The following is a 15,096-nucleotide window of genomic DNA, read 5'->3' as shown; positions in this document are numbered from 1 at the left end:
TCCATGCTCTGCTCTCACTCTGGACCCTTTCACAGGCTGCCTTGCAAGTCGGTGGCCATGGGGAGCGGCTCTGTCAGTGCCGACAGGTGGTTCTTACCACGTCCAAGGCCATTCCCATGCAGGTGGATGGAGAGCCCTGCAAGCTGGCGGCTTCCTGCATCCACATTTCCCTGCGCAACCAAGCCAACATGGTGCAGAAGACCAAGCGGCGCAACTCCATGCCCCTGCTCAATGAGTAGGTTCCTCAGATCGATCTGCTACCTCCTCTCCAAGGAAGGACAGTTGGCAGGGAAAGGGATGGGACTGATCCATGACTGGCAGAGGCATTTCAGTCCTTTCTTGGGGAGGGTCTGGGAAGGGATCAGGTCACAGAAATAAGGCCTGACCCTGATGTTGGAGAAACTCTGGTGCCAAGCTCCCCACCCCAGTCTATGCAACACTGTGCTCTTGCCTGTTTTGGAGGGATGAGGGGAATAAGGAGAAAGCAGGCTGTTACTTTTTGATGTCTTCCTTTTTCCTTGCCCCCTGCACACAGCCAGCAGCCAGTGCCCGAGCGGCTGCGGATCCGGGTGAGCCGAATCAGCATGCGTGACTATGAGGCACTGAACTATGACAAGGAAAAGCTCAAGGAAGCCTGTGAGTGACCAGCTGAGTGACCAGGGGGTGGGAGCTGCAGTCCCCAAGTCTGGCAAAGCCTGTAGCTAAACAGGTGTTGGTAATGGGGCATGGGCTGCTCCCTGAGTTGTGCCTGTGCCCTGTTCTGCAGCTGTGCCACTGGGGATCATCGTGGTTCCAGGAGACAGTGACCTGGAGTTGTGCCGGACCCAAATTGAGAAGCTGCAGGAGGTGAGTCTTTGCATGAAAAGTGGTTATGGCTGAATGCTGAGGATGGAGGGACTCAGGGAAAGGATTTCTAAGCCTCCTTGACCTGCATGCACCAACACACACACTCTTGCTTTGGTTCCCACTAAAAGGTCACGGTTTGTCTTCACCATGTGGTGGAGGCAGGGTCCCAAGCTGGATGGCTTTTTGCTCCATGCTGTCTGGCAGCTTCTTTTTCAGCATTGCTCTTCTGACTGTTCTCCAAGCCCAGAGAGTGACCCTGAAAAACTACAGAGTAGTATAAAAAGCTGGCACACATCCTGTGGGGGCCTGTAAGCCTTCTACCCCCCACAGGTTCTGTGTTTTCTGGCACAGCTCTGCCCTCTCCAGGTGCCTGGGTTAGGTTTATAACCCCTCCACCTCTTTTCATTTGCAAGCACTAATTTTTGTGTCCTTGCCAATGTACTAGCACGTGTCTGTGACCCGTACACAGACTGTGTAACTCTTGCTCCTGGTGAACAATACCTTCTAAGCCCATAATGTGGCTCCTGGTGCTGCACTGCTCAATCTGATTGTTGCATAGAAGATTGAAGGGACCTTGCTTAGTCTGCTGTTAGCTGGCTCTTGTGCCTGTGGGAATCCCATCCAGCGTGTGCATAGTGTCCTGCAGGGCTGAGTTGCAGAGGTGCTTGCCTGGGCTGGCACACTGGCATCTGCCTCTTGCTGTGCCTGCTCTGCATGCCTGTCCCCTGCCCACCTTGTGCCCAGGCACTGGTGAGGACATGCAGGCAGGCACATGGCTTTCCTGCTGTGTCAGTGTGATAGACTGATGCCCCTGCAATCTCCTGCACCTTTAAAACTGTGCAGTGTGGCTGGTGTTCCTTGGTCACCTTGTGGTTTACCTCTTCTCACTCCTTGGGCAACGACTGTGCTCGGGCCTTAAAGCCACACAGGGACCAGGCCAGACAGTGTGTAAAGCCAGATATGGCAGCACATTAAGCAACTCCAGTGGGATGAGAGAGGGACTGGGCAGCTGCCCAGACACCGGCTGTAACAGCACACCTTGCCTTTCTGCAGGATTTCCCTCCACAGCCCTCTGCTTTAGAGCGCCTGCTCTTTCAGGTGTGTATGGCCTCACTCTGTCTGCTGGGCCCATCTGTCATGTCTGCTGTGCTGGTCTCATGGGCTCGTCTTGTGACACCTCTCTACAGTCAGCTCCAGTCTGTCCCATGCTGCTCCCTGTTGCAGTGTGCTGTGCCTGTGTTGAAGTTCACCCAAGTGCCTGTGGTCCTCTATGTCTGCAGGGACCTCCCAAAGCAGGAGGAATGCTCTGAGGAGAGATGCAGAGGCCATAAGCTACATCTTTATCCTCTCTTTTATTATGCAGGAGGGAGATGGAGCCAAGCCGAAGACACTGTCATTCCAGAAGCTGTCACCCAAGTGGTGCTTCCTGGACTGTGAGTATCACCCTCCCCTAGGAGTGTTGACTGGGTCTGATGATGTGCTAGGCAAGGTCCTTTTGTCTGCCGGCTCAGTGGAGGGAGGGACTGGAGATCCATGTGGCTGCAAAGATCCAAGGGTTATTGATGCATTAGAAACCACAGAAGCACCTAAGAATTAGGGCATAGGAATTATGGCTCCTATCCCCAAAAAAGTGGAGGAATCAGTAGCCCAGCTGAAGTGCATTGACACCAATGCATGCAGCGTGGGCTACAAACAGGAGGAGCCAAAAGATATGGCACAGCAAGAAAACTATGACATAGTTGCCATCACAGAGACGTGGTGGGACAAGTCACACAACTGGGGTGCTGCAATGGATGGCTAAAAACTCTTCAGAGGGGACAGGCAAGGAAGGAGAGGCACTGGAGTAGCCCTGTATGGTAGGGACTGTTTCAATTGTCTAGAGCTTAATGATGGTGACAGTAGGGTTCAGTGTTTATGGGTAAGAATCAGGGGGAAGGCCAATAGGGCAGATATCCTGGTGGAAGTCTGTTATAGTCTGTTATAGACTCCCACCAGGATAAAGAGGCAGATGAAATATTCTATAGGCAGCTGGGAGAAGTCTCAGTATCGCCAGCCTTTGTTCTTGTGGAGGGCTTCAGCTTACCAGATGTTTGCTGGAAATACAACACAGCAGAGAGGAAACAGTTCTCAGAGTGTGTGGATGGCAGCTTCCTGACACAGACAGTGAGGGAGCCAGTAGGGAAGGCGTCCCACTGGACCTGCTGTTTGCAAACAGGGAAGGATTGGTGGGTGATGCTGGAAGCCGTCTTGGGCATCACAATCACAGAATGATAGGTTTTGATTCTTGGAGAAGTAAGGACGGAATGCCAGCAGAACTGCTTGGACTTCTGGAGGGAGACTTTGGCCTGTTTCAGAGACTGGTTGATGGAGTCCCTTGGGAGGCAGTCCTGAGGGGCAAAGGAGTCTGGGAAGGCTGGACATGCTTTAAGAAGGAAATCCTAAAGGCTCAGGTCAGGCCTACATGCTGAAAGACGAGCCAGCGAGGAAGAAGACCAGGCTGGCTGAACAGAGAGCTTTGGTGGGAACTCAGGAGAGAAGGGAAAAGGGGCAGACAACCCAGGAGGACTATAATGATGTCATGAGGTTATGCAGGGACAAAGTTAGAAGGACCAAAGCCCCACTAGAACTTAATTTGGCTACTGCCATAAAAGACAACAAAAAAATGCTTCTGCAAATACATCAGCAACAAAAGGAGGTCTGAGGAGAATCTTCATCCTTGACTGAGTGAAAGGGTAGAGACATAGTGTCAAAGGATAAGGCTCAAGTACTTAATGCCTTCTTTGCCTCAGTCTTTAATAGTCAGACCAATTGTTCTCAGGGTATCCATGCCCCTGAGGTGGAAGACAGACAGGGACCAGAACGAAACCCCTATAATCCAAGGGGAAATGGTTAGTGACCTGCTGTACCACTTAGACGCACGCAAGTCTGTAGACTGGGTGGGATCCACCCAGAGGTACTATGGGAGATGACAGAAGTGCTCACTGAGCCACTTTCAATCAATTACCAGCAATCCTGGCTGATGAGGCAGTCCCAGTTGACTGAAAATTAGTAAGTGTGATGCCCATCTATAAAAAGAGCCAGAAGGAGGATCTGGGGAACTAGAAGCCTGTCAGCCCAACCCTGGTGCTGTGAAAAGTCATTGAGCAGATCATCCTGATCCCATCAGGCAGCACAGGCAGCACTACCAGGGGATCAGGCTCAGCCAACATGAGTTCGTGCTTGACCAAGCTGATCTCTTTCTGTGTCAAGGTGACCTGCTAAGTGGATGAGTGGAAACCTGTGGATGTTGTCCACCTGAACTTCAATAAAATGTTTGGCAGTGTTTCCCACAGCATTCTCCTGTGGGAACTGGCTGCTCATGGCTCAGATGAGTGCAGTGTTCACTGGATAGAAAACCAGCTGGATGGCCCGGCCCAGAGCGTGGTGGTGACTGCAGTTACATCCAGCTGCTGGCCAGCTCCAGTGGTGATCCCCAGGGCTCAGTGATGGGACTGGTCCTGTTTATTATCTTTATCAATCTGGATGAGGAGATCAAGGGAGCTGGAGCTGGAGCTGGAGAAAAGGAGGCTGAGGGGAGACCTTATCTCTGTCTACAACTACCGGAAAGGAGGTCGCGTCAAGTTGTGTTGGTCTCTTCTCCCAAGTAACAAGCAAGAGGTTGAAGGGAAATGACCTCAAGTTGCATCAGGGAAGATTTTTTTCTCACTTGAAAGGGTAGTCTAGTGTTGGAACAGGCTGTCCAGGGAAGTGGATGAGTCCCCATCCCTAAAGATATTTAAAAGACGTGTAGATATGGCACTTAGGGACGTGGTTTAGTGGTGGACTTGGCTGCGTTGGTTTAATGGTTGGACTCGATGATCTTAAGGGTCTTTTCCAACCTAAGCAATTCGATGATTCTGTGATTCTATGAATTTGGGGGGTGAGAGGACACTCAGTGACAAGCCACAGGGAACCACTGAGGCTTGGGACTCACAGATGTTGGGGTCTTTGGGGCTGAGCACAGCCGTGCTTTGCCCCAAGCTGCGTGTCTGGGTGCTGACCATGAGTGGAACAAGGGGTGTCTGCAGTTCTCTTGCCGTTGGAGCTGAAGACAGCTTGGTGGCGTGTGTTTATCACTGCGGGACTTCTGGGGATGCTCTCCTGTGTCGTGCAGGCAGGGGGCCCCCCTGCTCCAGCATGCTCGGAGCCAGGCTCACCATGAGCGTCGCAGTGTTACGGGCGAGCAGGCTCCCTGCTGGGCTCCAGCTGCTGCTTCTCGCCTACCTGAAAGTAGCTTTCCCTTCTCCCTTTGCCTTCTCTGACCAAGAAGCTCCCTCTGTACCTGGAAGCTGGCTGAGTGAAATGCCCATTGGTAGCATTTCATCTTTCTGACATCCCAGCAAGCAGAGTGTAGACCACAGCAGAGCACAGCCATGGGTTGCAAAGTGGGCCTGGGAAGTCTCGTACTAGGCAGAGAGGGTGCAACTTCTCCCTTCAAGATTCCAGCCCTGCATGTGGGGTTGCTGGTGCTGCTGCTCCCAGGTGTTGCTACCAGGACTGCTTTACCAGGGCCAGTTTCCCTTCTCCTGCCAGTCTCCCAGCAGCAGGTTCTGGGCTCAGGAAAATGTGTCAGGAAAGAGACTAGAGCCTCATTCAACACGGCACAGGTTCATTCAAGTGGCTGAATTGTAGGCCTTGAACAGTAGCTCCCTAGATATCCAGGATAAACATGGCTCTTTCACTCCTCTCATCTGCTCTGGCACATCCCCACTCTATTTGCAGAAAGACTTCCTTGGGTCTGCAAGGATCCCACTGCAGCAACCTCTCCTGGACTGGCACCAGCAGCCCATCAGGACATTGTGGAAATGCTGCCCTGCATGGGAATCCAGCTGTTCTGGCACTGTGCTCTTACCTGTCCTGCTCTCCCTTGGTGATGCCCTAAGTCCATAACCCTTCCCTGCTCCTCTAGGGGTGGTGGCTGTCTGTGTCTGGCTCCAGCATAGCCACTTGCTCTGTTGGAGCTTCTCTCTCTCTGTGGTGATCTCTTCTCTAAGGAAGAGGGATAAGCAGAGGGATACACTCTGACAGGCTGGATTTTAGCTCCTGCCATCCTAGGAGACAGGGGCTTGGACCTACAGCTGGTGGTGGCATGCTCCGTTGTGCCTGGCAGTCACATGCTCTGAGTGGCCTCATGGAGGTCCTTAGTCAAGAGGAGGCTGAGCTCTCTCTTCTCCCAGCCCCCTGTAGTACCCCCATTTCTGAGCACTGTTCAACAAGGTGCACCATGTTAATCACAGGAATTCCTCACCTGGTATGAATGAATGCTGAGATGTGCACTGGATAGCCCTGAGCTTCATTTGCTCAGGATAATGCTGGAGCACCTGAAAACCCCCAGAAAGGCCATGGCATTAGCTAGATGTGTTCTTGCCTTACCTGTGGCTCCCTGCCAGGAGTCATTGAGGAGGAGTTAGCAAGCAAAGGCATGTTTCACAGGGCCATGGTGGTCTGTAGGCCCAAGGGGCTGCCTCTAGGGTGAAGGCACCAGCAGAATCACGAAGGGAAGTTGTTTGCGCTGAGTCAGGGGCTGTTGTTGGCTTTGCTGTACCCTCTGTGCAAGCCACGAAGTGGCTGGATAGCTCACTGTCGCCCGTGGTGGGAAGAGGCTGTCTCCCTTTCTCACACCAGGAATCACCCCATCTCGTTCTGTTCCTGTCTTACAGCAACCACGGCCGATCGGTTCTACAGGATAGACCGCGCACAGGTGAGTGCAGCCTCATCCTGCACCATCATCCCCCTAGGAAGGTGCTTGGGTGTCCCCACACACCAACAGGCAGGCATAGCCTTGGGGCCACACAGGTCTCATACCACTGCCCTGCCCTTTGGCATCCCCTAAAGGGATGGCATGATGAGCCTGCGCCAGGAACAGGCTTAGCACCTCCAGGTTTCTGGAGAAAAGTGAAGAAGCCTGGGTGGTAGCACAGAACCCTGGGTTGAAAGCTGCCTGCAGGGCCCTCCAGTGCAGCGGGTAAGGAATAGCAAACATAGCTGGGGACCTGCCAGCTGGGGTCATCTTCACCAGTATTAGATACTTTCCCCAATGATTTGGGGAGGAAGACATGGAGATAAGGTTTACAAGGTTGCTAAGGTGGCAGGAGATAGGAAGCCTGAAAAGAACAAGGAGAGATGCAAAGGCTCCCAGGCACAAGACTGTTCAAGCCACCATTGCTCTGCTGAGCAAATGGGTGGGCTACAAACCCACCCATTGGGATATGAGGGGATGGAGTTTTGCAGAAGTAGGTCTTGCTTCTAAGTATGTCCTTACTTGTGTCTTTCAGGAGCACCTCAACTATGTGACAGAGATCTCTCAGGATGAGCTCTATGTGCTGGACCCAGAGCTAGTGGTCACTCAGACCGTGAGCACTTCTCCTGCCATGCCCGACCTCGTGGACTCATCTGCCACACCCCCTGGGCACCATTTTGCATTCCCCTCCTCTTCCTCCTCTCCACCCTCCTCTCCTGCCCTCAGGTGAGTCTGGAGTGGGGGTGCTGGGTCTCAGGAAGAATGGGCAGTGATGGGAGAGATAGGGTTGGCTTCACAGCATTGATCCCTGGGCCAGATTACAGGGGAGCTCCCTGGAAGTAAGCAGGAATTCAGTGTTGAGTTAGACCAAAGGATGAGATGCCATCCTCTTTTCCTTGTTCCTCTGCCAGCACTGCCCTAAGCAGTGGGGCATCAGCAGGTGGCTCAGCCATGGAGTCAAGCTCCAGCACCTGGCCCACGGGGCAAAGGGCATGGGTGTCTTTCAGCCCAACTAAGGGCAGTGTTGAGTATGGATGAGCAATGGTGCTAGGAGCAGCAGTAGAAATGGGAGTGGGAATGGGGAGGAATGCAGATCAGGCAAGGAGGAGTGCCACAGGAATGTTTCTCCATCCCTCTAATGGTGGCATGCCCATTAGGGCCATCTGCTGCCAGGACTGGCAGGGTTAGTTACACCTTTTCTTCTTCCCTTCCAGCACTGAGCCAGAGCGCTGCCTCCCACATAAAGGTGAGCCGAGTCCTACCCCTGGTCATACCCCCTCTCAGGTTGCACTGTTTTGTTTTCCTGCCATGTTTTTTTTTGGCCTATCCTTTAACTGGTGAGTGGGCAGGAGCCCTGTTGCTCCATGTGTCCTGAAACATGGAGCCCTGAGGGCGGGTGACCCAGAGGTGAGCACAAGAGACCTGACAGTGATTTGTGGAGTGGCCCAGCCAGGCGCCTTCCTGGCTCCACCATGCGGGAAATCATGTGGCAAGGGGTTAATCCCCCACCTGCAGAGCTGAGTGCTGTGGACTGGGTTGAGAGGCTGTCTCTGCCTCTCCCTGGGGAGGTGGGAACACTAGATCAGGGGCCTCACCAAGCTGAACAAATGGAAAGAGTTTCCTGAAGCTTGATCGGAGCCTGGAAGTGTGAGTGAGTCATTGGTGAGAGGCGTCTTGGCCGCTGGCTGATGCCCAGGAGACCTGCTCCCCACTTCCATCACAAGTTACCCTGCCCAAGGGCAGAGACTACTCCCCCTGTACATGTGCCTCCCTGGGGCTGAGGTCTGGCTTCACCCCTGGCTACACAGTGTCTCCTTTTTTCTCCTGGCTTGTTCCTTACATTCCTGAAGGTGGAGGAGCCATGTAAATGCAGTCTGACCAAGGGGTCTGGCCTGGAGGAGCTTGTGCTCCTGCTCCACACCTCTGGTGCCCAACTCTTGTTTACAGGATTAGATAAGCAGTGTTACAGATTGACTTTTCTGACCCTGACACATCTCTCTTTGCAGATGACCTTCTGATAGAAGCTGCCAAGAGCGGCAACTTCAGCAAGGTAGGTGCTCGAGCAGCCAAAGCGGGCTCGTGGGCTGGTGTGCCCCTTGGGCTAAGGGAAGCCCTGCCAGCCATGCTCCCCAGTTGCCCTGGAGCAACTCCTGTCAAGGGCCTTCCTTCAGGAGTGGTGGCTGGAAACCAGGCAGACTTCTGGCAAGAAGCCCTGGTTCCTCTCCTGGGGCACACAAAGGGAAGGGACTTGGTAGCATGGCTGAGCTGGACAAAGCTCCCCACCAGCCCCAAGTATCCACACAACCTGTCAGGCACTTCAGGCACATAATGCTGGGGCTTGGGGCTTGGAGCTAGGAAATGCAACTCATCCTGAGCAATCTGACAATCCTATAGTTCCAAGAGCTGCACCAAGCTGGAAGAGACCTGATGGTGCGAGACTCCTCGGGCCAGACTGTCCTCCACCATGCTGTCAAATCAGGAAGCAAGGACATCGTCAAATATATCATCGAGAATGGTGAGCTGGAGCTTAGCAAAGGAGCCTGGCAGCCAAAAAAGATCCCTCTGCTCGGAGGGAGTGCTCCTGGGCTTAGATCCCTTCCTTCTGGATTTGCTACATCATCCTTCTGGTGTATGGGTTTTTCCTGGCATCTGTCTGCCAGTACTGGGGTGTCCTCATGGCTGTTGCTGCATCCTGGCAGGGACCAGCATGTCTCTGGGAAACATTTCTCAGTGTCCTGCTTCTGCCTTCAGGGCAGCTGACCTGTTGTTTTTGGCAGTTCCCACTTAAATACAGACCTCTTTATTTTTATTTAGATATTTCTCTGTAGCAAGTCCACAACCAATTCTTCTTTCCTGGGATCAGCTGGGCTTAGATGCCATTGCTGACCTGAGTTCTTTGGAGCCAGGACTTGTGCAGGCAGCATGAAAATAGCAGCCCCTATGGAATGATGCAGACTGTGACCAAGGAGCAGACAGGTCTGTGTCTGCCCTGGAGCTGGGTCTCACTCACCTGCACTCTTTTCTTTCCACAGCTCCTTCAGAAATCCTTGATGCCACAGAGGAGGAGAAGTAAGTTGCTGCCTGACTTGCATTACCTGTTGGCCAGACCCTCTGTGAAGTGACCACTCACAGGGACACTTCAGCTGCCCTTGCTATAATTGCCAGCCATGATTCCCAGTCCATTTTGGACAGACTACCCCTGAGTAGCATCCCCTCCTCTGCCAGGGCAGCCTGGACAAACACACAACTCGCCATCAGCTCCTGCTGCTGCTGCTGAATTGCTGTCCCTCGCTGCCACCTGCATGTGCTGCTTGTCCCTGTTCAGGGGGACATCTCACATCTCCCGCTTTCTCCTCCTCAGCGGTGAAACCAGCTTGCACCAGGCTGCAGCCTTACGCCAGCGCACTATCTGCCACTACATCGTGGAGGCCGGGGCTTCGCTTATGAAGACAGACCTGCAGGTGACAGCGGGAGCGGTGGCAGTGGGGCTTTCTGGGGTGACCAGAGGGCTGGCAAGGAGCAGAGCCAGCTGGAGAGCAGAGCAGGGGTACTTTGGGTGGGGGTGCTTGCCAGTCAGAGAGAAGCTGACATGGAGCACCCCTGCTTGCCCAGTAGAGCCCAGCTGCAGAGGGGTTAAATCCCTCTTCTCCTGGTGCTTCTCTCCCTCTTGTTTTATTAAATTAGAAGCAAGGGGCTGGAATGTCTCATCCCTGTCTCCCCCTTCCCACCCTCAGGGGTCAGAGCAAGGACATTCTCCTTGGAAGTTCCCTCCCAGCTGCAGGACTCCCCCCACTCTCCCCCACAGGCAGTCATGATGGGGGATCTGGGAGCTCCTCTTAGCGGGTGAAGCTGGCCTGCGGGGAGCAGGAGCAGGCAGTGGCAGCACATTCCCTCACATGCCGAGTTAATTGAGCTGTGCCTTAGTGTCAGGGAATTGTGCCAGCCCTGGCAGAGGAGCTGCAAAAGGGGAGGGCTTGGGGCCATATTTTGATATAGGAGGTTCCTGGGGCTGGCATATGGCAGAGAGGATGTGGTCAGGTTTGTCTGGTGGAGGCTTGTAGTGATGGGCTGTAGCAGAGGTGATGTAGAACAAGCCAAGAAGGTGCAATCTGTGGGTCTGGGACGCTGGTTAGGAGCCCATTTGATGGGTGCTGGTGGAGCTTGGGGTTCAATATAGACAATGCACATCCCTGTTTGCCAGCTGTACAGATAATCTCTGGCTCCCCATCTCTCTTCCTTGTTCCTGTCTAAGGCTTAGGTCTTGCACAGTGCCGAGAGTGGGACTGGCCTGATTGGAGACTCAGCTGGCAGAGGCAAGAGGAGAGGGCAGTTCAAGAGGCATGGCCCCTCTCTGTCCCCAGCCCCCTCATTTGCCTGAAGGAGGGGAACAGCCCCCAGCCTACCAGCACAAAAGGGAGCCTTGCTCAGGCATGTGCCCCCCCAGGGAATGGGTTTGCACGTGCCTGTGCAAATGCATGTCAGGTTTGTGGCTGCCTGGGGACCCCTCTGTGCTGCTGCACTGACCTTTCATGGGCTCTGGGTCACAGCCTGCCTGCACAGGCAGGATCCACCTCATTAGGAGCCCCAGCGGCAGACCTGTAGCACGAGTTTGGAGCAGACTGATCCCACTCCCTGCAGAGGTGAGGGAGGCTGAGCCTTATCAGTTGGCGTGCCTCAGCCCAGCCAGGCAGGGAGGCCCTGGCAGCTCCGGTTTCAGGCTGCAGGCAGGCAGTGATGCAGAGGGGCTTCTGCAGGGGAACAGGAAAGAAGCTCAATTCCTCCTCTGTTAAATGAGTGATTGCATTCAGGGGATGTGGGGAGGAGGCCCTCAAGGAGACCCAGCACCAAAGCACAGAGTGGTCTCCATCCCCTGATGGTGTGGCTGCTGGGGGGTGTGTGCAGGATTGTGGGGTGTGTCCAGTCTTGGGATGCACATGCCAGGGAGATTTCTTGGTGCACGATACCTCTCTGCAGCCACACACGGGTGGGCTTTTGTGCACAGCCACATCCAGGCCCAGCGGAGGGCTCTGCATATCTGACCATTGTTCCTGATGGGGAAATACGGCTGCGGGCTGCTCTGGAGGCCCCGGCACGCTACTGCAGCTGCCTGTGCCCTGCTGTGCACCAGGGGATGAGCTGGACAGGATGGGTATCCCTTCCAGGGCTGGTTTTCAATGGCAGCGGCAGAGCGCCAGGTTTTTGTGGCTTTTCTCAGTGGCACAGCAGAGCCTGGGCACTTGGAGAGGAGGAGCAAGGAGCAGGGGGAGGGAAGGGGGAGAGGAGACAGAGCTGGGAGCTGTTAACAGATTTGCTTTTTATGGAGTGCAGGAGTTCATTAGTGGACACAATCCAGATGGCTGCAATAAGCTGGTGAAATGTGATCCTCCTCCGGGAGCTGGAGTGCTAGCCAGGCTGTGAGGGAAGGGGGGTTGGTATTCCAGGGCATTCCCCAGACATACCCCTCATTCCGCACCCTTTCCCGCCTGCACAGGGAAAGAGCAGCACAGGGGAAGAGCAGGTCATGGGGACCACCCTTTGTCTCCTCTTGGGTAACTCCCAGGGTCAGTCGTGTCCTAGCCCATGCCTAGAGCTGATGGCCCTTCAGGGGACAGCTTCCAAGCCTGCAGTAGTCAGGCTCCTCAGGAGCACGCTTTCATCCCGTGGTGAACACATGGGCTGCTACCTGCCTTGGAGTTTGGCTGCAGGCTCTGCTGGACCCAGCACCATGGGGGAATGGGGATGCCTTTGGGTGCCAAAGCAGCATTCAGGCAGTGCATGGCACTCTTGACTCCTTGCCTCCCCTGTGCAGGGAGACACCCCGAAGCACCGTGCTGAGAAAGCCAATGACCCCGACTTAGCTGCCTACCTCGAGAACCGACAGCACTACCAGATGATCCAGCGGGAGGACCAGGAGACAGCTGTGTAGTGCTTGGTGTGCCTTAGCCCAAGCCAGCTCATGCAGGATGAGAAGAGGACAATGCCAACTGGCAGAGCTGTATCTGGCCTAACCCTCCCCAGATGTCAACCTGGTCCCTGGAGATGGATACAGCAGAGCTCTGCCCCAGGCTGGGCTGGGACTCTGTTTATGAGGACAATGGGTATTTCAGACTTGAAGCCTGACTCTTTGTGTGTCCACCCCTTCACCTCTCATTCACCACATTCCCTGCTCTAGATGGGCTCTATCCCCCAGCCATGTTGGGGTGGGCCAGGCTGAAGCCCCCAGTCACCCTGGTTCATGGGAGTAATGCCAGTGCCCCCTCCACAGGCTCCTACCTATGATCCTTGTGGGACACCATTGCTCAGCCCCTCTCTCCGCTGGCAGTGCTTGGCTAGGTCTGTGTCCTGTTCCTCCTCTCCTGTCTGGCACAGCTATGGGAGGCACAGGCTGCATGGACAGACAGCAGATGCTGTGAGTCTCAGACTTTGCCCCAAAGGAAGCACCACAACTTACTGCCCCTGCCTTCTCCCTCCTGGGGCTGCACCAGGTCTCTGTGTTGCCCTACCCAGAGCCTTCTGCAGCAGGAGGGAAGTCACTGGTGCACCCGGCCTTTCCTTGGAGCATCTGGGACTGGTGCAACTGGAAGTAGGGCAGCAGGTGCCCTCCTGATTGGCCTTTAGTGCTCAGTCAGCAGTCTGACTCAGGGCTGGGATGGCATGGAGGAAGGCTACCAAGCCCTCCCACCACGCTTCCCTCCACGGGGCTGGGTGGGACTGTTTGCACACCCACTCTGCTGGGCATCTCTTTGTGAGCCCACTGCAGGATGGTGGAGAGCTGCACTCATCTGTGAGTGGCAGTGGCAGTGGCAGCAGTGAAGCTGGTTATATTTCCCAAATGCTGACTTGGATTCAGCTGCCCTCCCTGCTTCAGTTTCTCCCTCAATGGTAGACTTTGCATGGGGCTGGATGGGCAGTGCTGGGGTCAGTGCTGCTCTCAGGGATCTCCCATCCAGGTTGGGATGGCCCCCAGCCTGGCAACATGCATCCTTTGACTCCTGCTATTCCCCAAACTGGGCACAATGCTTTGCAGGGAAAACTTGAGAGTTCACCCAGCCAAGACACAACCCACCCAGGCAGACCACCAGCTCACCCTCTCCAGTTTTAGCAGAAAGAGGGATTTGGATTCACAGGAACCATCAGGGCTCCTAGCCCTGAGCCATGCCTGCAATGGATGGAATTTCACCTACCACCTGCCATGGTGCCTGAGCCACCACAACCCATCTCCCCTGTGGATGCCGTGAGTGCTTGATGCAGAGGCCTTCAGCAAGGCTTTTGCAGAACTGAGTCTCTGAGACCAGGAGGTGCCCACAGAGGAGGAAAGCTGATGGCTCTGAGCCTAGCAGACCTGCTTGGCACTTTTGGTTGGGCAGTGGCTGTGAAGGGGGTTGCTGTTCACAGCTTGGCTCCAGGAGAGGATGCTGCTGCCGCCGTGTGTGGTCTGCGCAGTCCCTCTGCACTCATACCCAGCTGGGCCCATTGGTAGTGCTGGGTGGCACCATTTGAATCTCTCCTACTACCAAGAAAAGGGTATGAGGATACTCTAGGAAACCAGAATACCCTTCAGACTCTTTGGCCAGGAGCAGGGTTCCCTTGAAGGATGGGGGTCGCTGTACTGGGGAGGCGCAGGGCTGTGCAGGGTGCCCAGGGGCCAGTGGCAGGCAGTATTGGCAATTACTCATGATAGCGTCCTAATGCATTGAGAGCTGGGACATTCCAGCAGTGCCTGGAGTTCTCATTAGCACTGCTGCCAGGCCACTGACAGACAAGGCGCTGTCATCTCATCCATGCCACTGCTGCCCCAGACAGGATGCCCAACTTGGCCCAGAGGCATTTAGAGCCTCAGTTTCCCCCTATCTCCCTTACAGTGTTTGTACAGGTAGTTGAGAGACACACTGTTCCCCTCCCTGCCTGGCCCCTCCGTGCACGCGTGAGCTGAGTTGCTGTGCAATTCCAAGCCTGCTTATATTTTGGTGAAGAAGGAGGGGGTGTTGGTCACCCTGCCCCCTGAGGGCAGGGGTTCTGTGCAATACCTGGATCTGTGTTTCTTAGACGCTGTTGTAGGATTGTATTTTTGTAACTATGTGAGGGTGCTGGCTCTAGCAGGCCCAGGGCCTGGCACGAGCCTGTGTTCCCATTGCTTTTCAACTTTGACTGTTTGGATGTTGTTGTTTCTTGCCATTGAAATAAAGAGATTGATGTTTTAGTTCCTGTCTCCTGCTGCATCCGCAAGATTGCAGCAGGTACTGCACAACAGCTGCCCTGTGTCGCACAAGCAAGGTTGGAACCCAAGGTATCTGCCTCCATCCAAACTTGGGGGTACTTCTAGGAGTTCCCTGCTGGCCCATGTCCTTGTTCTCTTCCCAGCACAGCATCCTTCTGGGACTGTTGCTAGATATGGGGTCTTTGTCCTGTGTCATACCTCAGTGCTCAGTCAATGTTGGAAAGGGAGAAAGTGCACTGCCTTCCCAAGTGAT

At 54.5% G+C, this 15,096-nt stretch overlaps 1 protein-coding gene across 4 annotated transcripts in view; it reads left to right on the top strand.

Moving 5' to 3' along the window:
• Positions 1–14,825, top strand: part of DGKZ (diacylglycerol kinase zeta) — a gene marked incomplete at its 5' end in the record, with an annotated part of 46,544 nt that extends 31,719 nt beyond the window's left edge. For 2 of the 4 annotated variants that reach the window (XM_082283853.1, XM_082283851.1), the window contains 12 exons: positions 36–235; positions 536–636; positions 767–846; positions 2,210–2,279; positions 6,546–6,586; positions 7,161–7,351; positions 7,840–7,871; positions 8,632–8,675; positions 9,020–9,140; positions 9,658–9,694; positions 9,987–10,086; positions 12,435–14,825. In XM_082283853.1, the coding sequence (XP_082139979.1) occupies positions 36–235; positions 536–636; positions 767–846; positions 2,210–2,279; positions 6,546–6,586; positions 7,161–7,351; positions 7,840–7,871; positions 8,632–8,675; positions 9,020–9,140; positions 9,658–9,694; positions 9,987–10,086; positions 12,435–12,551 (1,134 nt within the window). In that variant the 3' untranslated portion in view covers positions 12,552–14,825. Of the gene's footprint in view, positions 1–35; positions 236–535; positions 637–766; positions 847–1,899; positions 1,945–2,209; positions 2,280–6,545; positions 6,587–7,160; positions 7,352–7,839; positions 7,872–8,631; positions 8,676–9,019; positions 9,141–9,657; positions 9,695–9,986; positions 10,087–12,434 lie in introns of all 4 variants that reach the window. The other 2 variants (XM_082283854.1, XM_082283852.1) reach the window with 2 other exon arrangements.
• Positions 14,826–15,096: the final 271 nt, after the last annotated feature.

This window comes from Coloeus monedula (genome assembly GCF_965178545.1).
Source record: "Coloeus monedula genome assembly, chromosome: 6".
In the NCBI taxonomy this organism is placed as follows: domain Eukaryota; kingdom Metazoa; phylum Chordata; class Aves; order Passeriformes; family Corvidae; genus Coloeus; species Coloeus monedula.
This window is presented reverse-complemented; position numbering and strand designations above follow the sequence as displayed.